A 25,617-nucleotide genomic window follows, 5' to 3' on the forward strand; every position below is an offset into this window, starting at 1 on the left:
ATTAAATCTTTTTAAAAATAGCATGGATTGCTTGTCACAGATACAATGATGTTTATGTTACAGCTCAAAAATAAATAGGAAAAAAGAATGGAAGAACACTCTGGAATGGAAACTAACCCAAGAACGCTTCCCGTAGCCAAAGACTAGATAATGAAACAGGGTCTTATTTGTCTTTGGATAAAGCAGTATAGTTTTCCTGGGCTAATAAAAAAAAAATCCTCTCCCAATTTTTGCTTGTGCTCATAAAAAATAAATAAATAAATGTTTGTGATGCGATTAAGTTTCACGGAGAATTCTCTTTGTTCATTTTTGGCCGTGATCGTAGTGAGCATTAGAGTAAAATCTAGCACCCTGCCAAAAATACCAATTTTGTGATTGATGTGTGATTCAAAAAAGCTGTCAAAATGAATACTCCGAAAGGAATGAGTCACACGGCTGGGCCAGTCATGCTAATATTTTTGTACCATGTCATAATCCTTTTCATCTGGACCTTCTTAGGACTTGGTTTAATACTTCCTTTCATGCAACTCGAAGCTGACTAAGGACTACAATAATTGGCACAAGAAGCCTGAGAGAATGGGTTCATACCTTCACCACTAAATTCCAAAATTTAAGACTAATTGATATGGAAACAGGACACCAAGTAAAACACTCACACAGGCACAGCCCGTGAGATTTAGGGACCCTCCAGGGTCTGGAAACACAGAGAATCTTATGTCACATTAGTCTGACAGCTCTATCAAACATTCCTTTTATCTCCATAACTTTAACAGAGTAGAATGTCGCTATAAAATTGAAGACAAAGGTGATATTCATCAGCTGAGAGTGAAAAAACAATTTTCTTCACAAGAAAGTGAGTAATAAGGAAGAGCGTATAAAAGCATTTTCAAACATTCCAGTCACTACTCACTTATGTTTTGTTTTTGTTTTTTGTTTTCTTGGTTTGTTTCTAGGCCCCACCCAGTGGTGCTCAGAGCTTACTCCTGGCTCTGTGCCCAGGGATCACTCTTGGCAGGCTCAAGGGACTATGTGGGATGCTGGGCACAGAACCCGTGTCAGCCACGTGCGAGGTAAATTTTGCCCTACCTGCAGTATTATTGCTCTGGACCTGTTTCTAGATAGCAAGAAGATACTTACTATCTTAGGGACCAGTTTCTGTTTCATAAGCTTAGCGCTGTCTTATTCAGCAAGACAAACTGTGTAGGGCATAAATGAAACAGATTAGTAAGTAGCTGTCCAGGGAAAAAAAGAAATATAGCAAAAGATTCCTGGAGGAATGCAACTAATAATAACTTAGGACTCTGTTTCCTTGATCGAGTCAGGAGATATCACATTTTTCTTTCTTTTTTTCTGAGGGCTGGAAAGGGCCTTTTACTTTTGTCCAGCCTGTATTATTGATTTGAAATAAGGAGGAAGCGTTCATCAAACTCCAATGCTCTTATTGTAATCCAACCAAGCAGAAGGCCACCTATACATTAAGAAATCACCCCCTTGTTTTTCTTTTTCGGTCACACCCAGCAATGCTCAGGGATTACTCCTGGTGCTTGGGGGACCATATGGGATGCTGGGAATCAAACCTGGGTCAGCCGCTTGCAAGGCAAACGCCCTACCCGCTGTGCTATCACTCCAGCCCCTGAGAAATCCCCTTTTTAACCACCACTGGAATTCAGAATGAAGTCCAAATAACTTTATCTGACCATCCTCCATCCTAGAGTGAAGTTGGCACCAAACAAAACTCCGACAGCAGTTTCTTGAAGGCTCCAAGTCAAGATATGATCATGACTTTGAATGGACTTGCTCATGTGAAGCAGCTGTGGGTGATGACCCCATTATATAGAGCAGGGGGCTTGTCTGCTCCAGTTACAGAAGCAGTAACACTTCCCCGGGTCTGGAAAAGGAATGGGCCCATGCCCTGAAACTATCCTTTTTTCTTCCCAAAAAGCACAAAATACCATAGGTGCTAAGACACAATATCCAAGCAGATGAGACTGGTCCACCATAGACCAGACCTTTGAAAACATTCATTTATGAAGGGTTAGGAAGAAAGATCATAAGCAAGAATAGCAAGCACAAGACACCAATGGCCCCAGCTCTGCGTGCTCTTAAATGTCACTTTGAGGCTGATGATGATCTAACTAATTACCTGTGAGTAATAGTTGAATCCCATCCTATCCACAGCCCACAGCCAGAGATGGGGAACTATGGGGACAGTGGTGTATGAGGCCCTGAGTTTGATCCCCTGGCAATGCCAAAAATTGATTGATTGATTGATTAGAAGTCTAACCCTAAAGACAGCACTTTAATCAAGTCAAATTCAAAGGATGCAAAATCATCAGAAATGCTACCTTTTATACCTGAGCACCACAACTCAATAATACCAAGCATTATCTTATAACACTCTCCACTGAAAACTTAATCAAGGGCATGGTATACTCAAGCTTAAAAAAAAAAAAATCACTCCAGCTGGAGCAACAGTACAGTGGGTGGGGTGTTTTGATCCCCCTGCACACACCTGACCACAGTTCAATCCCTGGCACCCCAGTATAGTCCCACAAGGCCCACCAGAAGTGATCCCTGAGCACAGAATCAGAAGCGAGCTGTGAGCACTGTTAGATGTGCCCTAATCCCCACACCCTCAAAAAAGATAAAGATCACTCAATTGGTAAGAAGCAAAGTTCTGATTCAAACCTAGGTCTGATTCCAAAGCAGCATTTAAAAAAAAAAAAGAAGGAAGGATGAAAGGAAGAAGGGAGGGAGGGAGGGAGGAAGGGAGGAAGGGAGGGAGGAAGGGAGGAAGGGAGGGAGGGAGGGAGGAAGGGAGGAAGGGAGGGAGGGAGAGGGAGGGAGGGAGGGAGGGAGAGGGAAGGAAGGAGGGAAGGAAGGAAGGAAGGAAGGAAGGAAGGAAGGAAGGAAGGAAGGAAGGAAGGAAGGAAGGAAGGAAGGAAGGAAGGAAGGAAGGAAGGAAGTCTTCTGGGGGTGGGGAGATTGCTTTTTGATGTGCTGGAACAGGAGTTCGATCCCCAGTGCCTCATGGCCCCAAGCGCGGCCAGGGTGGCCCTGTCTGCGCCACCTCCTGAACTCTGCACTGCCAGGTCCTGGCCAGGCACAGAACTATTCGGCCCCACTGGCAGTGACACCAAATCTCCCAACACTGCTTGGGAGGCAAATAAATATGAACACACACAACAAAGCCTTTTTAAAAATCGTTTAGTTCAATGTTCTCTCTGGGTCCCTAATATCCAAAGCCACCACTCCCTATGATAAGCACTGCACAAAAGTCTGGAAGTTTCCGACCCAAGTGCCTCGGGCAGGTGTTTGGTGAAACACAATGGTGCAATCCAAAGTCTGGCACATCTATTATTACTCTTCATACTTGAATTCTCTACTGCCCAAAAGGCTGTCCCCAGTATGAATATTTTTTTTAATTTATTTATTTTTAATTAGTGAATCACCGTGAGGGTACAGTTACAGATTTATACACTTTTGTGCTTATGCTTCCCTCATACAAAGTTCGGGAACCCATCCCTTCACCAGTGCCCATTCTCCACCACCCGTAAACCCAGCGTCCCTCCCACCCTCCCCAATTCCATCTCCCCCCACCCCACCCTGCCACTGTGGCAGGGCATTCCCTTCTGTTCTCTCTCTCTATTTAGCTGTTGTGGTTTGCAATAAAGGTGTTGAGTGGCCACTGTGCTCAGTCTCTAGCCCTCATTCAGCCCGCAACTCCCTTCCCCCGCATGGCCTTCGACTACATTATAGTTGGTGATCGCTTCTCTGAGTTGCCCTTTCCCCAGAATGTGAGGCCAGCCTCCAAGCCATGGAGTCAACCTCCTGGTACTTATTTCTACAATTCTTGGGTGTTATTCTCTGTTATTCTATATACCATAGATGAGTGCAGTCTTTCTATGTCTGTCTCTCTCTTTCTGACTCATTTCACTCAGCATGAAACTTTTCATGCCGATCCACTTAAATACAAAATTCATGACCTCCTTTTTTCTAACAGCTGCATAGTATCCCATTGTATAGATGTACCAAAGTTTCCTCAACCAGTCATCTGTTCTAGGGCATTCGGGTTTTTTCCAGATTCTGGCTATTGTAAACAGTGCTGCAATGAACATACATGTGCAGATGTCGTTTCGATTATACTTTTTTGCCTCTCTGGGATATATTCCCAGCAGTGGTATTGCTGGATCAAATGGGAGCTCAACCTCTAGTTTTTTGAGAATCGTCCATATTGTTTTCCAGAAGGGCTGAACCAGTCGGCATTCCCACCAGCAGTGTAGGAAGGTCCCTTTCTCCCCACATCCTCTCCAACAGCGGTTGCTTTTGTTCTTTTGGATGTGTGCTAGTCTCTGTGGTGTGAGGTGGTATCTCGTGGTTGTTTTGATCTGCATGTCTCTGATGATTAGTGATGTAGAGCACTTTTTCATGTGCCTTTTGGCCATTCATATTTCTTCCTTGGTAAAGTTTCTGTTCATTTCTTCGCCCCATTTTTTGATGGGGTTGGATGTTTTCTTCTTGTAGAGTTCAACCAGTGCTTTATATACCATTGATATCAACCCCTTATCTGATGGGTATTGTGTAAATATCCTTTCCCATTCTGTGGATAGTCTTTGTATTCTGGTCACTGTGTCTTTTGCGGTGCAGAAGCTTTTTAGTTTAATGTAGTCCCATCTGTTGATCTCTGTTTTTACTAGATTGCTTAGTTCCATGTCACCTTTGAAGATACCTTTATCTTCAATATTGTGGAGGGTTTTGCCGACCTTGTCTTCAATGTCCCAGTATGAATATTTTTTACCATAATCTTCCTAAGTGTTTGCGAACTTACATGCACACCTGAAGCTTTACAGCAGAATTAGTCTGCACATAATAAATTCCAAGTGTAAGCCAAATTGGCTAACTTGTCTAGACCTAGACATTTAGCCTAAAACATTGTAAGATTTTAACCTTAACATGCTATCTATTCTATATGTAGCACACATGTGCATGCACGTGTACATGCACGCACACACATACACACAAGTCATTAAAAATCCTACTACCTAGACAGGGGCTAGATAGATAGCACACCAACTGGCATGTGGCCAATTCGGATACAATCCCCAGCATCTCAGATATTCCTCTGAGCACTGCCAGGAATGACCCCTAAGCAAAGAGCCAGATTAAGTCCTGAGCACAGCCAGGTGTGCCCTGCCCCTCTCAAAGAAAACTCCCATTATCTTCATCTTCATTCCCAGGCCCATTCCAGTAGGCAGTAATGCCATGGCAGAGGGGACTAGTCGCCCAGTATCTTATCTGTGTGCTAAATGGCACCAAACATCCAAAGCAAATATTTACTAATGAATGAATCTGAATAGATGAGGTTTGTTTTGTGGCATTTTGTTGTTGTTGTTGTTTTTAACTAAAAAGAAGCAATTCCCAACATAAAACCTACTAAAACAGATAGTAACTGTGCTCTTCTCATAGGAGGCTCAAGTCTGAGTTATCTTGGAGGACAGAGCCAGCACCTACCACAAACTCCAACAACACAGTTATTTTACTGAGGACATATTAAAAAAAGACAAAGGTTCAGAGACAGTTGTCTGAAAAAGTGCCTTCAGAGAGCCTTAGAGGACAACTGGTGTCAAACAAAAGCCCATTTGATCACAAGCTGATTTTGTTTCTAGCCATTATTTTGTTTCTAGCCAAATGATCAACAATGGCTAATTCATCCCATTCTCACTGTATCATTTTCAAGTCATATATAGATACTATTTGTTCTGTATGTACACCCCCAAATTTACAGGCAGAAAAGACAGTAAATTTGCCCTCACAGAACTTTCAAGGAACTTTGGACAACTACATTTATATTTATTGTTTATTATGTATTTGTTGTATCTTTGGAATTGAAGTAAAAAATGCTATGCTAGTGTCTTGAGAGCCTGTTAACAAAGCCTGATTTTTCAGCTCCATACCTATTAAAAATGTGCCTCTATTGCAAACCACAGCACCCAAAAGGAGAGAGAATACAAAAGGGAATGTCCTTCCACAGAGGTGGTGTGGGGTGGGGGAAATGGGTTGGGAGGGTGGGAGGGATACTGGGAACACTGGTGGAGGGGACTGGGCACTGGGGGAGGGATATAAACAAAATGCAAACATGAAAGTTCATAAGTTTGTAACTGTAACTCATGGTGATTCACTAATTAAAAAATTTTAAAATAAATAAATAAATAAATAAATAAATAAATTTTTTTAAAAATGTGTATCTTGATGAAGTTCCTTAAAATTTCCTCAAAATTTCCCAAACTTTAATTGGGCAAACAACTTACAAGGCTATATATCCAGAATTATACATGATGAACCTTTACAGACAACTTAGAGGATCTTAGAAATAATATTAATTATATAGACAACTTTTACTTTTTTTTTTTTTTTTTGCTTTTTGGGTCACACCTGGCAATGCACGGGGGTTATTCCTGGCTCTGCACTCAGGAATCACCCCTGGCGGTGCTCAGGGGACCATATGGGATGCTGGGAATCGAACCCGGGTTGGCCGAGTGCAAGGCAAACGCCCTCCCCGCTGTGCTATCACTCCAGCTCCGACAACTTTTACATTTAACTCCAGAAATAAATCTCTATAGAAAACCACTCAAAAAATTGTATATTGCCTTAAAGTTAAAATATCTTAAGAAATAATAAAGAAAAAGGGAAATCTATATTTGTGTGTGTGCATGTATGTATAGTTGTTGTTATTGCTGGGCCATGCCTGGCTGTGCTCAGGGCTTACTCCTGGCTTGCACTCAGGGATCACTCCCGGTGGGTTCAGGAGACCACATGAAATGACAGGAATAGAAGAACCGGGGTTAGGGGCCAGAGAGATAGTATAATGAATAGGACGTTTGCCTTGCACACAGCCAACGTGGATTCAATCCCCGGGATCCCATATGGTCCTCCAGGAATCACCAGGAGTATTTCCTGAGTGCAGAACCAGGAGTAATCCCTGAGCATCACTATCACTGGGTGTGGCCCAAAAAGAAAAAAAAAAAAGAACCTGGGTTGGCCATACAAAAGGCAAGTGTCCTATCTGCTATATATCACTCTGGTCCCTCAAAAAGGAAATATCTTTAGCAACAAGCTACCGGGTGGGGGGTGGAGGGGCGTGAAAAAGACCTGAGCCAAAGAGATAGCATAGGGTTAAGGTGTTTGCTGGTCAATCCCTGATACTGCATATGGTTCCCCAAGAGTGACCCCTAATGCACAACTTTAGGTGAAACAGGATGCTGACTTACTCTCTCAAAACACTTTATATGCTTGAGAACCTACTGTCAAGTGGATGGGAATACCAAGATGAGCAGGAACCAGTGACAAAGTCATTTCAACACAAAAGTAAGTTGTGTTGAATGGATTCTGTTTCAGCTACCATCTGGTCAGGCTAGCACCACTCAGGAATTACTCCTGGCGGTGCTAAAACTCAGGCCAACCCCTGCACCAGGGAAGGAAAAGCTGCCAGGCCCTGCAGGATATGACCCTTGTCTCCTCGGAGCCCAAAATGTATGCTGGCAAATAAAGCAGAGAAGAAACGAGCGGCTAAGAATGTAAAGAGTGACTACAACGCAGTACATAAAAGCATCCCCTTATTTAACAGACACACCTCACACAAGGGACTATTTAATCAAGGGCCTCATGAGTAAGAGATGATTTGTACTATAAAGAAATCAAAGAAAGGGGAAAGCTGCTCCCCACCCTGCTCCCTCGGAGCTAAAGTGGGCCTGCAAAGGCACACAGAAGAGATGGGAGAGTTCAGAAGGGCCTGGAAGGTTGGGCATATTTTCAAGCAGGAAGAAAGCACCAAAGCCCAAAACATGCAGAGAAGTTCCTGAGAATTCCCATAGCGGGACAGTGCAGGACGATTCTGTGGACAAAAGGGAACAAACCCAAGTCAGGGATGGAAAAGCAAAGGAGGGTCTGGAAAGACTGGTGGGCTTGGGTGATACAGCCACAAGGGTACCTGGGCCACACAGGATAGGGAGGCAGAGCAGCCAGTGAAATACGGCTGGCTGAAACACCTCAGATTGCACTGATGTCTGGAATAACACTTGGTGGGAAAACTGAACAAGAAGATGAAATTCACGATCTGAGTCCTTTTAGGATTTCAAAAGAGTCAGCAGGAAAAATGACAAGGGTTTGGATGGAGCTCAGCATGAGGGCACAGCCTTGCATGTGTGAGGCCCGAGGTCCAGTCAGCAATGCTAAAAATGGAAAGAAAAGGAAATTGATAGATGCTAACGACCAGAACTTGGGTTTGAAAGTCAAAACACAAAACTTGTACCTGAGAACGTGTAATTTCTAGTAGAGGAAGTTCTCACTCACTCTGTTATCCGTCAATTCTTAGAATCTGATGTGAAGCAAAATGACAGAAAATGAAGGCAATGTTCCCACAAGCTAACTGATATCAACCAAAGTCAAGTTCCCTCAGCATGTTTCTGCATGCTGTGCCACCAAACTTCTAAACAAAGACCCCAAATGCTTCTATTATTGAACAATCATTTGTAGTCACTTATTTTCCACCCAATTTGTTCGCAGTTCTGCCTAGTGGCCTAAGCCTTTCAGCAACTCAAAAATCTAAGTGGAAACGGACACAGACATCCATTTATCCAACTGGGATTATGTGGACATGCCAATGAATGACACATACACGCATCTCTGTGATGTGGCTGGAAGCTGGGCTACCTGGGGAAAATCCACAGACATGAGGAAAACATGCCAACTTCACATGGGCCAGAAATAGATTTATTTTTGTTGACATCTTTATATCAAAACAATTCTTTCAAGACTGCTTGTACTGAAGCCCAAACTGCCACTGCTCTTTTTCCACGCAGGAAGTCCTTCCCTGTTCATACCTACCTCTAGAAACACAAATCTCAATGTCGGCTTCTCGGTGTTAGGAAAAGCAGTTTACACACAATGCCATCAGGACAGTAATGAGGGCATGATGGAAGCCACGGGAAGATGCGGCAATTTGCCGGAAGTATTTCCTTACAGCCTACCTAGACTAAGGAACTCTCTCGGAGGAAGCGGTGGAAACCTCAGATCGCAGGGCACAATCTTGTGGTCCACCTACTTGGTACCACCTAAGTTGGACAACTCAGAAAGTAAGCTCAGGGAAGGAACCAAGGGCTGGGCACGCAAGGAAAATATTTCTTTCCTGTTGGAATAGGAGTTGGTCACAGCTGCACTTGGTTTGGGGAAAATCCATCAAACTGGATATGCAGGAGGCCGGGGTTCGATCCCTAGCACCACTGGGACCGCCCCCAAGCACAGAGCAGGAGTAACCCCAAGTACCACCACAATGTGCTCCCCAACAAAAACTAACAACAACAACAGAAGACAGTTATGCTTACCTCCCTCACCAAAACAAATAATTTATTCCAATGCCCCCTTTCTGTGGGGTCACATGGCTGTGGCTGTAATGACCCAGGCTGCACACTGAGCCGGAAGAGCCTGTATGTGGTCCTCACTTGGGGCCACACACCTGATCACAGCATCTGCCCTTAGCTGAGGTTCTCACACGTCCCTGGCCACAGTGGCCTGAAAATGCATCCCTTGCTGTGGTCCTCAGGATCCCAGAGAGAAAAGCTGCCTGGAGCCCACTCAGCACCTGTGGGTGCAGTGTCAGAGATCAAACTCATGCCCTGATGTTTGTAAAACAGGTGCGTTTGCCACTGAGCCATCCTGAGATGCCTCCATTATTTTTCACTTAAGACTGGAGTTGGGGGTGGGGGAGCAGGGGTGATAGTAGAGTGGGTAGGGCATTTGTCTTGCATGTGAGTGACCCGGGTTTAATTCCCGGCATCCCATTTGGTCCCCTGAGCACTGCCAGGAGTGATTCCTGAGTGCAAAGGCAGGAGTAGCCCCTGAGCATCACCAGTTGTGACCAAAATGAAAAAGAAGGGAAAAAAAAGGTACTTAGGGGCCAGAACAATAGTACAATAGGTAGGGTGGCTAACTCAGGCTCGACCCCCAGCATCCCATATGGTCCCCTGAGCACCACCAGGAGTGATTCCTGAGCGCAGAGTCAGGAGGAGCCCCTGAGCATCGCCTGGTGTGACCCAACAGGGAAAAAAACAAAATGGTGTTTAAATGCATATCTCTCTAACACTGTTCCCAAATACTAGAAAGTTTTCTCTAGTTATAAACTACCTTTATTTCCTTGGAAGATTTACTTATATTTCCAGATGAAAAATGAGCTAAAAATCACTTCTGTCCTGTTAATTAGGAAACCACATTGGCTTTCCTCAAACCCCAAAGCACAAATGTGAAAGACTGCAAGAAGCATGTCAATTTGCTTATGTTACAACTATCAGAGGAATAACTGAAAAGTCTTGTGTCGAGAACAATCAACTTGGACCTAGCAAGATTCATCTTTCTATGCTCAAGACTAATTGCACATATAAGCATGCCAATTTGCCTTGATTATAGGATTCTTAATAAATGAATGTTGTTTACATTTCACAAGTGTATTTGAATTTCACTCCAGGAAGCGAAGCTCATCAAGTCTTTGTAAAGTGGTAGAACCAGAGATCAAAGCAAAAGGCTAGCAATGAACCAACAATTAGGCTTGAGAATGGAGGCTAAGCAAAAATACAATTGATTTATTGATTGCTCTGCTCCACAAGAATAGCTCAGGGTCATTGTTGACTCTGAAGCTATCGTCTACGGGAACTTTCTATGCAAATTTTCATCTTGATTCTTTGATGGGCATTTTTTAAAGCGTTTAATTAAATCTGAAGCTCACTGTCTTTGAACCGCTCACCCTCTTTGAACCGTTTCTCCTGTATTTCTCTTCTTGGGGCTTTTGAGCTTTTTATGAATCTCTCTCAACACTGTCTAATTTTTCTAATTTTTGAGTTCCTCATAAACTGTTCGTCTACTCTCAAACACTTCTTTTCACTGTGCTTTTGACTCCATGCTTTGGTCTTCAAGGGGGTCAGAAAAGAGAGCACAGATCCTCTAGAAGGGAAGGCACTAATTAAAAATCTCCGAGGGCGCTTTGAACGACACCAGTGCTCACCTCACATGCCACAGGATCCAAGTCTGCTAGTGAGAGCCGAGTAGCTATTTCTGAAGGCTCCCTGGTAATGCTGACATGCAGCCACACTTGAGGGCTGATGCTTTAGCTTTAGCTTGTCAAGACTGTTCATACTCCCTTAACCTTTCAATCAAAGGACCACAGATGAGAAAGGGAAGCCAGGGGAGAATCAGTCTTTGGCAATTTAGGCAAGAACTGAGAAAGATGCCCGCCCCTCCTCAAGTCCCCCCACTACAACCTTCTTTTTTTTTTCCTTTTTTGCTGTTTGGGTCACACCCAGCAATACTCAGGGGTTACTCCTGGCTCTGCACTTAGGAATTACTCCTAGCAGTGCTCAGGGGACCATATGGGATGCTGGGAATCGAACCCGGGTTGGCTGCATGCAAGGCAAACGCCCTACCCGCTGTGCTATCGCTCCAGCCCCCCCCACCTTCTTTACCTCCATTCAAGCTTCGATCATACAGGGGCAAGCTCTCTGACACCCTTCCCCAAGCTAGCCAGTCTGTGAGAGAAAGCAGGTCTTGAACTCGCACACCACAGAGAATTCAGCCAGGCGCGCTGACCTATCTCAGGAGACGCCGTCTCTGAGCACCTCGATGCTTTCCTTTGGGGAGCCCTAGCAAGAGCAAACCAGAAGGCAGCAAAGACCATGAACGAAGGCTGCCGGAGTCATGACCATTTCCAACAGCTCCAAGAACACATGGAGGTGACTGAGAGCCTGAATATGTCCTGGAAGCTAGAAAAAGTCCGTGATAAGCGACTCTTCGGGAGCTCCGTCAGGGCTGGTTTGGACGTGACTGGGTGGCTTCTTCATCCGGGCCGCACCCAGTGCTATGGGCAGAAAGTGCTCAGTAGCCTCCAGAACCACAGCCAACAGTGCTCAGAGAGCATGTGTCAAACTAAGGACCCTGGACATAACAGGCATGTGCTCTACCGCTTGACCCATATGCCCAGCCCTTACGTAACTTTCTTAGAGTATGGAATGACTTCTGTCTCTTTACTGGGGCCAGAGCAATAGTACAGCAGCTGAGGCATTTGCCTTTCACGCAGCTGACCCAGGTTTGGTCCCTGGTACTCTGCATGGTCCCCGAAGCACTGCCAGGAGTAATTCCTGAGTGAGAGTCAGGAGTAACCCCTGAGCGTCTCCAGGTGTGACCCAAAAGGCAAATATTTTTTAAAAATTTAAAAAACAGAAAGAAAGAAAAAGAAAAGAAAACCTCTCTATTAGGTTTTGGGCTACACTCAGCCGTGCTGGGGGAAGGGGGGTTATGCTCTATGCTGCACTGGAGGTCAGGGGAGGGGCGGGGGGTGGTCAGAGTTTGATCCCTCTCTAGTGCCAGGCATCAAACTCAGACAAAGCGTGTGCTCCTGCCCTTTGCACAGAAAGTACCCTTCTATCTGTCTGCCTCAACTGCCATTCCCCTTCCCACTGGGACCAGTGGCCTCTCTGGAATCCCAACCATCCCAGCCCACATCGAGGGGCCTGAGTTGGATCACAGCCCTTGAGACTGCTCTTGGGAGATGTTCCTCCCAGACTCTGTCACCTCTGTAGGAAATGGAGTCGTGCTTGGTGTTGAAACAGAGGGATGGGGAGGAGGGCAGAATGAGAGGAAGAAGTATGAGTGGAGACCCCCTCAAAGGGAGAGCAAGGAACAAGAGAGTCTGCTCCCATGGCTCAAAGAGGAGAGACGGGGTGGAAGAGAGGCCCAGGGGTTAAGGCACTTGCTGTGCATGCGACCACCAAAACCACTTCAATACCCAGCACCGGATATGGCTTATCAAGCAGTACCAGGAGTGATCCCTGGGCACAGAGACAGGAGTAGCCCCTGAGCACTGCAAGGTGTGATCCCATCCCTCCTTCTGACCAAAAAGTAGGAGGGATGGAAGATGCAGTGTGGGAGACTGTTCTTTGGTGTGGTGGGGACTCTTCCTCACGCTCCAGTTCCTGATCTGGGGCCTGAGGTACCAACCTCCCCTCATCCTCCTGTTCACACCCATAAAGCACCAGCTCAGTGTAGAGTTCGGAAAGAGCTTCCAGTCATCAGAACTGTCCCCAAATGTCTCTCCACATCCTGACACCATAAATATCCCAAGACTTTTCCTTAGGATTAATGAGACTTTCAATCACTGACCCTGCAGAAATCTACCCTCTTGAGCTCCAGGAAGAAGGCTGCCCACATCCCTCCAAATTCAAAGTCAGCTACTCGACCATATATATTACATTCTAGACATCTCACCCTGTCAGATGCTATGGTTTCAAAATTGTCACAACTACCCTGACAAGTATGTCCAGCCTTATATCTACCTACAGACAAGGAAAGTCAAGAACCTGACCGACTTGAACTTGCCCATGCTCTGCAGAAAACAAGATTTGAGAAACAAGGATTCGTGCTTCCCAAGCTGCTGTCATTTACCAAAAGAGGCAACAGCAAAAGATATGCTGATACTATCACTTAAGGATTTACAACCCTTTCACCCCCAAATTTCATCAGGGTTGAGGCACAACCTTACAAGAGCTAAATATTTGCATTCACAGGTCAGCCTTCGATCAGCTTCTATCCTAGATATCTAAATGTATTTTCATGATTTGGCGACTGGAGAGATAGTGCAGTGTGTAAGGTGCTTCGGGAATACTTGCACACAGCCAACCCTGTTTCGATACCTGACATCCCACCTGGTCCCCCTGGGCACCACCAGGAGTGATCTCTGAATACAGTCAGGAGTAAGTTCTGAGCACAACCAGCCTGGCCCAAACACACACACACACACACACACACACACACACACACATGACTTTTACTGGTATTACTGCAAAGGAAGGCTTGGCCCTAAGTATTTATATTTTGGAGAACAAAACAACTCAGGGGGTTACTGCTGAAGTGAAGCAGAGTGGCTCAAATGACAATACTTAAAGAACCCACCTCCTTCTTGACTTTTTTCTCTCCTGCAGGAGAAAGAAAACTCCCCCATGAATCTGCTCAGCAGACTTGCAGGCACATGCTCCCCTTGGAAGTGGTTTAAGAGAGCAAAAATCCTGCAGAGGGAAATGAACCTAAACCCCAAGTCGGACCTCACCTGCCCTTTCCCCATGACCATACTTGGAGTATTCCCAAAGCATTCACAGGTTACCTCTCCCATCCATTCTGAAATATCTAAGCTTCTTACCCAAACAAGTTCAAGCCTACTTGCAAGTTTCTTCAAAAGTTTCCTTGAAAGGAAAGCTGAAGAGTTTGAAAGAAAAACTGAAGAGTTTGCTTTTGGATCAAATCAATACTTAATTCCACTCCTGAAAATAGTACAAGCACAGTGGAGATGCCAAAATGTTTGACATCTAAAGAGAAACATCAAGTAAACCGCATTTTGGTCACATCGAAGAAATTGCTGCCAGTTTTATAAACTTTTATAAAACTTTGTCATTGCATTTACCAGATTAAAGAAAATTTTTTCACACCCTCACTACTAGAAACCTTCTAGAATTCCCCACCCCTTAGTTCTAGGCCTAAGGAAGCAGAATATAATGGGGGGATGGAGGGGGATGAACAATAAAGAGGGGATACAGAAGGCAGAGGTTCAAATCTGAGTTAAAATATCAGATCAGGGGCTGGAGCAATAGCACAGCAGGTAGGGTGTTTGCCTTGCACACGGCCAACCTGGGTTCAATTCCCAACATCCCATATGGTCCCCTGAGAACTACCAGGAGTAATTCCTGAGTGCAGAGCCAGGAGTAACCCCTGAGCATCTCTGGGTATGACCCCAGAAGTTTATATATATATATATATATATATATGCATATAATATATATATACATATGTGTATGTATATCAGATCAGGGAGGGGAGAGACAGCATAGCGGGTAGAACATTGTCTTGCCTATGGCTTACCCAGGCTCAGAGTTCCCTGAGCATCTCCAGGAGTGATTCCCGAGAGCAGAGCCAGGGAAACCCCTTGAGCATTGGCCGGGGGTGGCTCCCCACAAAATAAAATAAAATAAATTGCCAGGTCAGGTGCCAGAGAGATAACTTAGGGGTTAAGGCCTTCCCTTCATGAGGCTGAGCCCAGTGCAGTCCTCAAAGTGACCCCTGAGCACGAATAAGCAGCAGCTCCTGAGCACTGCAAGGTGTGGCCAAGAAAAACCAAACCAAAGCAATCCTAGCTATTCAATAACTTCGCCTCCGGCAGTGAAGCCAGTCTTTATCTTCTCATTTATAATGTTGCTAATAGTTGGCAAAACTGTAAAAGTGACAACTGTAAAGATTACAGGATATACTCACAGATGGTTGTTAAGCTAATATTCCCATTGCTTCCTAAGGAGTGTTACGACCCTCAACCACAGAACAACAACAAAAAATAATAATTTTAAAATTTTTTTTAAAAAGAAAAGTAAATTCACTCAAATTCAGACACCAAAGTAGTTCCTAGTATCAAATCAAAAATAATACTACCTCAAACTCTGTTTTCCAATCTGCCCACATAACAGCCTGTGACCTATCTACAGCAGCTGGGAGAGAGGGCTTAGAAATGAAACCTGAGCTAACCTTCTGCTTGCCGCTCCACCATCCTAGCCTGCCTCTGGCTGACATCACTGGGTCTATTCCCAAATGGGAGGCAGCCCCCTCCCTACCAGGTGGGTCCCAACAGCCTCCACCCCCAACCTATGCCACATTAAGGGCCCACAGCACAGCCCCTGAAGCAACTGATCTACTCAAGTCATAACACACTGCTCAGTGGTTCCTTCTGTCATTCTGAGATGGGCAGAGAACGAAGAGAGTAACCTTCAATCTAATCCCACAGCATCTTTCAGAAGGGGCAACTACAAAGACCCAGCCCCATCCCAACACAGCAAGAACACTAGAAAAACAATACAGAAAATACAGAGAAGTCACTGAGTGAAAACAGTACCACCAGAGACATAAATGACACTGGCCAGTTCAGCAAATACTCAGACAATGTCTTTTGGTGACAGTGTGATAAGGGGGATCAGTAAGCTCAAGGAAACGATGGCACAGGTCGCCAGCAAAGCACACATGTAAGAGTCGAAATGAAAAAAACAACAAGCAGAGGTGACAGAAATGAGAGCAGGGTAGACGATAAAAAACAAACAGAAACCTCAACAGAAGCTCTAAATAGCAGAAAACAGCAGCAGAGCAAAAGATCAAGGCACTCAAGGATGGAAAGGAGGAAATCACCAGGAACAAGCAGGAGGTGGAAACAGCCTGCAAAGAACAAGCAGCTGCCAGAAACTATGGGATGGCTTCAAGAGGAGCAATCTAAGAATCCAGGAGTCCCTGAAGAACGGGACAACAAACGGGATAAAGAAACAACAGTTATAGAAATCACTGACAAGAATTATCCGGAGTTGGGGCTGGAGTGATAGCCCAGCAGGTAGGACGTTTGCCTTGCACGCAGCCGACCCGATTCCCAACATCCCATATGGTCCCCAGAGCACGCCAGGGGTGATTCCTGAGTGCATGAGCCAGGAGTAACCCCTGTGCATTGCCAGATGTGACCCAAAATGAAAAAAAAAAAAAGAAAGAATTACCCAGAGTTGAGAATTACAGGCACGAGATCCTAAAGGCCCAAGAACTCCAAGTGAAATATCTCTAATTAGGAAAACTCCAAGATGCATTATGCTCAAAACGACAAAATACAAAGGTAGAGACAGAATGCTGAAAGCAGCAACATCAAAAGAAAGGAACTTACATATAAAGGAAAGCCCATAAGATGTACAGCAGCCCTATCAAATGAGCCTCTTCAAGCCAGAAGAGTATGGAGGGATAAAGTTCAAAAAGTCAACTAAATGAATGCCTCACCAAGAATACTCTACCCACCTAGATTATCATTCAGATTTGAAGGAACTACAGTTTCATGGATAGGGAACAGCTTACAGAATTCACAGCCTTGAAATCAGTTTTGCAAGAAGCATTAAAAGAGCTCCTTTAAAGGACAGAAGAAGTTCCCAGCATGTGGCACTGGGTCTGGCAGTAGCTAATGGTCCTCTATTCGATTAAGAAAGGTTAAAAACAAATAGCAATCTATCATCACAAATTGGCCTTTATTGATTTATTTTCTGATAATTCTATTTGCTATTCCTTTCAGTGTTTTTTGTCTTGTTTTTTTTTGTTTGCTTTTTGGGTCACACCTGGCGATGCAGAGGGGTTACTCCTGGCTCTGCACTCAGGAATTACCCCTGGCCGTGCCAAGGGGACCATATGGGATGTTGGGATTTGAACCCGGGTCGGCCGCGTGCAAGGCAAACGCCCTACCCGCTGTGCTATCTCTCCAGCCCCTCCTTTCAGTTTTCTTGGAGCAAGTAATATGAAATAAACTTGTCATTTGCCTGCCAAGGGGTCAGGCTGCGGGTTGGGAGAGAACCTGGGAACATTAAAAAAAAAAAAGAAAAAGAAAGAATCCTGAAGCAAGAATTCTTTGGCTGAAGAGAGAGAGGGTAAGGCACTTATTTTCGGGCAGCTGACCTAGGTTTGGTCCCTGGCACCACATATGATCCCCCCAAGCACCGTCTGGAAGACTCCTGAACAGAAGCAGGAGTAAGCCGTGAGCACAGCTGGGTGTGGCCCTAAAGCCAAAAAAGTAAAATAATAAAATGAATTAAAGGAAGACTTCTGAGGACACTTCCTAGGGACCATTATGAAACGTCTACTGTAGAAAGAGGAGTTCTTATACAAAGATCATCAAATTCTTGTTCTTGTACAAAGACCAAGAATCACCTCTCTGGTATTATCTTTGGAAATAAACAACATGGGAGGGGCTGGAGTGATAGCACAGCAGGGAGGGCGTTTGCCTTGCACGCGGCCGACCCGGGTTCGGATCCCAGCATCCCAGCATCCCAGCATCCCATATGGTCCCCTGAGCACTGCCAGGAGTAATTCCTGAGTGCAGAGCCAGGAGTAACCCCTGTGCATCGCCGAGTGTGACCCAAAAAAAAAAAACAAAAAAAACATGGGAATATATGGGAGTATATATGTATTCCCATCAGATAAAGATTTGGTGGTAAACAAATTTATAATTTATGAACACTTCTATCAAAGAATAACAGACACATCATCTACACAGTGGCACATTACTTTAAAACTGAAAGGTGCATTCAAGGAGGCAAACAGTCGAATGTGAACAAGAAGTCAGTAAGCTTTTCCATTAAGGACAATTCTTATGACTATTACTACAGTAACGCCGAAGATAAACTCAAGGAAAACTGTTTTTTCAGTTGAACCACCATAAATTACAAAGTTATAAGGATGTTTATGGTTGAGTTTCAGGCATATATTTTCCAACACAAATCTGTTCACCAGCACCTACTACCCTCCACCAATGTCCCCGGTTTCAGAGAAAGACTCTTAAAGAGAATCAAGATCATAAAACTTGGAGCCAGAGCCAGAGATACGGCTTAAAGGACTGAGCACTTATGTTGCATGCAAGCTTCCTGGGCCACACCCAGAGCACAGTGACAGGAGTGATATATTCTCCTGCCCATGAGCACCTCTGGATATGGCCCAAAAGTTAAAACAAAAAGAAATAGATTCAGATACAATTTTGTACCTAGCTGTGAATTACAGGAAATTCAGGAACTCACATTTCTACTTTAAAATCTCAAATTTTTCCCTCTGGGCGGTGGAGTGATTCAAGGTCTAGGGAGTCCAATCTTGCAAACATGAGGACATGATTGGGATCCCTGGTACCACCCAGAGGCACCACAAGCGGGTCCTTCTAGTCTGTCTGGGATCCACAGTGCCACAACAGCTGCGTGACACCCAAACATGGCAACGGTATGGCAACAGAGAGGACAAGAAGGGATACATTTTTAAAATATAAGTTTTAAATGTTTAATTATAAAAGTAGCAAAAAGAAACTATTTAAAAAACTTCTTTTAAGAGATAATCGTCCGGCTACCATTCAGATCGCATGGCTTCTCTGCCGGAAGGGAGCATGACATGACACTCACCATACCCCTGCCACCAGACCCAGGCCATGCTGTTTCACTCAGGGTGCCCCGAAGGGGGGCAGCTGAGGCCCCTCCTGCCCCAAGGGACCCAACCCCGACAGACAAAAACCTCCAGAACCCAAATCCCACCTCTCTCCACGCGTTCTGGCCAAGCCTCACTTATGAGTGAACCTATTCCTGGACCATGAGGCAGCAAATGCGGCCTTGTCACTTCATAACACACCCTACCCATACTCCAAGAGTACCGAACCACATTTGATGGGGTTCAAAGTAGGAGGCAGCCAACTATAGAGGGAAATATTTTTTTTTTACAGATATATATAAAAGCACACAGGGTTCAACTTCTAACATGTTAGTGATCTCTTATAGAAGGGTTTAATGGCCCCTGGGTGAAATACAACAATCCTCTAAGGATTGTTTTATGTAGTATTTTCAGCAGTTTTTCATAAAAAAAATACAAAATATATTATTTTGGCCCTGCTTTGGGGCAGGAATTGGGGTTCGAGATGGAAACACCTGAAATTGGTGGTGGGAAGTGTAACGGTGGTGGGATTCGTGTTTGAATATTAAATGTAATCAAATATTGTGAACGATTTTATGAAATTAAAAAATGATAAGAAAAAAACTTATTTTAAAATGCTTAACCCTAGCTCAGCCTCTATAGAAAACAAATTGGAAACCTCTCCCAAAAATAGGGCCAGAACTCCCAGGCAACCCAGTAATACCAAAACATCTATCAGCATTATCGGCAGTATCCGCAAAACACACAAAAAATATACATTTAAAAGTATCTGTGCACACTTATATTCACTGTAGCGCTTAGGACAAGAGCCAAGTTTAGAAATAAACCAAATGCCCAACTACAGATGAATGGATTAAGAAGTTGTGGCATAGAGCCAAAAAGAGCACAACAGACAGAATGCTTGCCTTTCATACAACCACCCCAGGTTTGATTCCCGGCACCCCAAACGGCCCCCCCAAGCTCCACCATGAGAGATCCCTGAATGCAGAGCTGGGAGTAAGCCCTGAGCACCGCCAGGTATAGCCCCCAAAACCAAAAACAAAGTAAAAATGAAATATATATATATGGAGTTGAATATTATGTGGCTCTAAGAAAGAACAAAATCGTGCAATTTCCCGTGACATGGATATCATGCTAGCTGAAACCAGTCAGAAGGAACAGGATACCTGCAGAATAATCTCTTTCATATGGAACTTAAAGATACCCAGCGAGGGACCAACAAAGGGCCAAAGGCAACACCACAGAAGAACTGAGACACACAGCTGAGTTTGTTGCGGGGAGGAAGAAACGGCTTGAAAGGGAGGGGCGATGGGGTCCCTGGGGGTGGGAAGCGGGTACACTGGTGTTAGGTGTGGGTTTAGAATTCTGTGCATGGGAAACCAGTACTGTAAATCACAAGATCTCAAGCAATAGGAAAAATCAAAATACATTTTAAAACAATGTTTGATCTCCATAAAAATGAAGCGATTTTTATGGATATTTCCACCTTTCCATTCCTACTCACTACATGAGGGGGCAGAGCAAAGAGGGGGGACCTGAGTCACACACAGCAGTGCTCAGGGCTGACTCCTGGCTCTGTGCTCAGGGATTACTCCTCGTGGGGATGGGAAACCACATGTGGTGTCAGGACCAAAGTAGGGGTTGGCCACATACAACACAAGAGCCTTAAATCCTGTACCATCTAAGACCCCTCACTAATTTTTTTATATTTATAAAATTCAACACATAGAGAGACTGATATGGGGGAGTGGGAAGGGGACAGTCGCTAAGTGGTGTGTTCACTCCAGATTTCCCAAAAATAAGACAAATTTCTACCACTGTAATTTATATTTACTGTTGCCAATGTTTTAAATATTCCAGAGCTTGAGAGTGAGAGAAATTGTTTCCCTCGCCTATCTGAAATGGCCTGTTAATTATTGATGTAAGCAGTACTTACAGTGAGGTACTTTCCTGTACAAGATTACCCATTGGTTTACTCCTCCACTTACATTTCATCACACAGACAAACAAGATGTATAGCAATACTAGCCTTACCAATGATTATCAATAGTTATCATTTCAGAAAGGATCCCTAATGTCCTCAGGGGGAGAACTCCTTCATAAGGCTCCAAGTCGAATCCCTGGCGCCACAACCGCCACATACAGCCAGAGGTGGCCTGGAGGGCCTCCACACGGTCAGGTTGAGCATCTTGGGGCGTGGAGCTGGGTCCCCCAAACTGCGGGACACTTTCTCCCCCCACAAAACACAAACTTACCACGTAAAATCTGTCCTTTGAGCTCGGTCTCTAGGATTTACTACTGTGAGCGAATTTCTGAAGCAACTCCTAAGGAGAAGCTGAGCTGCAAATATTGTGAATACAACTGACTTTATTTCTCTAGCCAGAAGAGAAATCCCACAAGGATGACTGCTCTGAAGCCACATCCTCGGTCCAAGTGAGTCCCTAAGAAAAAGGGCCCAAATGGAAACTTTCACAACAGCTCAAACTCTTCCAAAAAGGCTACCCTTGCATTTCTGGGCTTTTGTTTTTCCTCTCCTTCTGTGAGGCTGTGAATGTTGGGAACAATTAAGAGAGGAGCTGTATCCAGTAACTGCTTGTGAAACGGAGTGGATGGACCATTAACCAACCCAGACCCGTAAGGAACTTGCCGGGTAAAAGGGTGGATGTGGACATACTAAATGTGTGACTGCTGGGCTTTACAATAACACAAATCTACCACATTAATGAAGGAACACTATTTTTCTGAAGATTAATTCACACCATGTGTGAATCATCAGTCCGGTCACTGAAAGCTCTTGCAAAATAAAATGCTATCCAACTTGTGCAGGGCTTAATTGCATTATTGTTATTATTATGACTGCTGCATTGGATTTCCCTCTGCTTCCCAGTCTCTGTCTCACACACAAGTGTCTGAAAAGATAGAATTAGAATTATTGTTATTACTGTGGCCACTGCACTCTCGCTGGCTCTCTCTCTCTCTCTCTCTCTCTCTCACACACACACACACACACACACACACACACACACACACACACACACAGTGGCTGGAAAGTGGAAAAGCTATGAAGGGTTTTGAGGCTTTCCCTACGGGAACGGAAAGGCTTTTGAATTAAATGTGTGTCCCTGGACCGCCAGGTCAAGCGTGCACCCGGCAGCGGGGAGAGGTAATTAAGCCTTTGCGGGTCCACTGCGGCGTCCCAGCTTGCACCAGGAGGGAGCAGCTGTGGTCCCGCGACCAGGGAAGATGCAAAGGGAGCCAGGTGGGCCCCATCTATCTCCCGGCTGCCACACCACGATTTCCGGCGGCCTGGCAGTCCCCGAGAGCACAAAGCTAAACTGCCCTCCTCCGGAACCGAACTCGCCGGCCCACTAGCGCCCCATCGACGGCCGCCGGCAGGAAGCCTTTGGAAAGGTCCAGGCCGGGCGCTGAGACTTTGGCCCTTTCTCCAAATGAGGAGGGTGCACGCCCCATGCCCGCAGGCCGACAAAAATTCCCCTGCCCCGAGCACAAGTTTCTCCTGCCGCGTTCGGAGGGAACCAGCAAGGGGGAAAGGTGAATTCTAAATGTCAGGGGCTGTAACGCGTCCGACCTTGCCCGGACCCCTCCGGCGGCCCCGGACAGAGGCTGGACAGTGACCTCGGAGTCCGGGACGGGCGCAGGGGCGAGGGACGAGGCCGCCACACCCTCCGGGGCACTGACAGTCTCGGGCTGGGAGGAGCCCCGCAACTCCGTCCCGGCGGCGAAGTCGGGAGGGGGCACGCGAGCGGGGTCTCGGGGGCTGGGAAGAGACCGGGAGCCACAAGGAGCGGATTTCGGCGAAGACCCGGGCGCTGGGCTGGGGGCGCGAGGGGCGGGGCGGGCGAGGTCGCGCCGCCGGAGCGGGGACAACTCGCCACCGCGTATCCCCGGCGAACTGCCCATCTTTGAGGTTGCACACTGAAGACAAAACCAAACGAAGACGCGCTGGAGCGACGCGCTGGAGCGAAGCGCTGCCCCTTGGCTGTGGGGTTGAAGCCGCTCCCCGCGCACCCCGCCAGTTTGCGTTTGGGGGGCAGGGGGAGGGGCGCGGAGTAGGGGGAGGTTCCCTCGGACGCTCGCACGACGGGAGCGCTCCAAGTTCTCTGGGGGAACGGCGGTGCGCGCGGCTCGGGCCATCGGCCTGCCCGGGACCCTGCAGGCCCCGGGGCTCAGGGCGCCCGAGCACTGGCCGGCAGATGCTCGCGGTGTGCGGGCATCTCATTTCTATAAAATCAGTAAAACACACCGAAAAGCCACCTTAGCGCAGAGCCGGCCCCGCCGCCCGGCCCGCACCACCTTCCCCGCACGCCCACGCCGCACCTCCGGGACACACGCGCCGCGAGGTGCGTCCCCGCCAGACAATGGGTTCGGGGCCGGCCGGGAAGCCCGCTCGGGCCGCTCGCCCCAAGCCCGAGGGCGCCAGACGGCCGAGCGCGCTGGGCGGCCGCCGGGCAGGGGGAGTGCGGCGGGGGCACCACAATGCGAAAGGTGGGCGCCTCCCCGCTCGAGAGGAGAGGCTCATTCGGGCGCCGGGAGGAGAGGAGGGGAGAGGAGGGGGACGGGGATGCGAGGGTCAGCTGCAGCGCCGGGCTCGGCGCCCCCCACCGCCCCCCAGCCCCGAGCCCGGGGCTCCCGCGTCTGGCCGCCGCCGCGCACTCACCAGCACGCTGGCAAACCGCTCCTCCAGTTCACCTGGCTCGGGCATCGGTAGCTTCAAAGGCACGTTGTGCGCCCTGAAATCAGTCTGCTGCGAATCCATGCTCCCCGCGTTGCCCATGTTGGCGGCACGCCGGGGACCAGGGGCTGTTCGGGGGACCCCCCTCGCGTGGCGCGTCGGAAAATTTAAAAAAAAAAATTTTTTTTTTTAAATCAACCCAGCTCCGAGTGGCGGCTCCGGCTCCCGCCCGCTGCTGGCGCGACCTGCCGGGCTCCCCGCCCTCCGCCGCCGCGCCCCGGCGAGTGTGCAGCGCGCGCCGCTCCCTAGCAGCGCCCCGAGCCCAGCCGCCCCCCGGCCGCCCCCCGGCTGCGCGCCGCCCCGGCCTCTTTTCCAAGGGAGGGGTCGTCAGGGCGCCGGGCGCCGATCTGCATGTTGCTTCGCTGGCACCACACCCCCCCACCTCCTCCGCCCCCGACGAGCGATCGCGGGCCGCCGGGCGCTCGCCGCCTCCCACGGCCGCCGGCTGACACTTCCGAGCCCCCGTCGGCCCCCGCCACGCCGCCCGGCCAGCAGCTCCGCCGGCAGACAAATGCAGCAAGCCCGGCGCTCCCGACACAATGCCCCCTCGCGCCCGGCCCCCGCACCCGGCCCGGCTCCGCCCACCGCCCCGCGGGCTGCCGGGACGCGTAGTTTCAACCCGGAGGGTCCACTGCACGCCCCAGCACACCGCGCTCTCCCGACCGGCCACCACCCGGCTAGGCGCAGCTTCTGCAGGCAAAGTAGTCTACGTGCATCTGTCGCTGATGTCCCTTTGGACCCCCTCCTTCCAAGTGGAGAAATAAGTGACCGAGTCGTCATTGTGGCACTTGGTGGGCACGTTTGGCAACTGAATGAAGGCACACGCTCTTGCAAGTTCAGGAGATTTGGAGGCAGGAGCGAAAGTATAGCAGGTGGGGCGTTTGCCTTGCACGCGGCCGACCCGGGTTTAATTTTCAGCATCCCACGTGGTCCCCGAGTAACCCCTGTGCAACGCCGGGTGTGACTCAAAAAGCAAAAAAAGGGGGGAAAAAGCTCAGGGGATTGTTATTGTGCAAAACGATCGAGTTCAATGCGGAACCGAAAGGGTACTGACCTCCTCCTGTTTCTGAAGCTGGTGTGTAAAGAGCCCTTGAATGCTTGTTTTATCGGGTTTTCTTCTCTTCAGTACCTATATTACATTTTCTTTTGTGTGATTGAAATGTCTTATAAACAAAGAGGTACTTTCATAGACATGCGTAAGTATCTACTATAGATATGTAGATAAGGGCCAGAGGGATAGTACAGCAGGTAGAGTGCTTGCCTTGCACACAGCCACCAGGGTTCAATCCCTGGCACTCCTTATCGTTCCCAGAGCTTGCCAGAGTGATCCCTGAACACAGAGTCAGTGTAAATCCTGAGCACCACTGGGTGTGATCCAGAACCAAGACAGATAGGTAGGTAAATAGAGAGACAGATGAATACAGATATATTGATACTATCGATATATGTTTATGGTTAGACCCCAGGTGTTGGATAAAAAGGATTCAATTTCACGCCAGTACCTACTGAAGAGCTACTGGATGTGGGTTTTTGTATTCCTTGCTGGGGAAGAGAGGGAATTGTTCCAGCTCTAGAATACTTCACAATATAGTAAGGAAGGAAATTTGTACAGATAATCATACTTTGCTTGTGATGAGTATCAGGAAAGCATGTTTGGGGATTTTGGGAGATATCCATTGTGTAGATATCTTATTATTTCATAACAGTTTTCTTCCGGGTTCTTTTTTTTATTTATTTTATTCTTTAATTAGTGAATCACCATGAGGGTACAGATACAGATTTACACATGTTAGAACTTGTTTTTCCCTCAACGTTCA

At 46.9% G+C, this 25,617-nt stretch overlaps 1 protein-coding gene across 5 annotated transcripts in view; it reads right to left on the reverse strand.

The window, feature by feature from the left end:
* FMNL2 (formin like 2) overlaps positions 1–24,294 on the reverse strand; it is a 376,300-nt gene extending 352,006 nt beyond the window's left edge. For all 5 annotated transcript variants that reach the window (XM_055136998.1, XM_055137002.1, XM_055136981.1 and 2 more), the window contains exon 1: positions 23,726–24,294. In XM_055136998.1, coding sequence (XP_054992973.1) covers positions 23,726–23,842 — 117 coding nt within the window. In that variant the 5' untranslated portion in view covers positions 23,843–24,294. The remainder of the gene's footprint in view (positions 1–23,725) is intronic.
* Between the last annotated feature and the right edge of the window lie 1,323 nt (positions 24,295–25,617).

This window comes from Sorex araneus, chromosome 1 (assembly GCF_027595985.1).
Source record: "Sorex araneus isolate mSorAra2 chromosome 1, mSorAra2.pri, whole genome shotgun sequence".
Classification (NCBI taxonomy): Eukaryota; Metazoa; Chordata; class Mammalia; order Eulipotyphla; family Soricidae; genus Sorex; species Sorex araneus.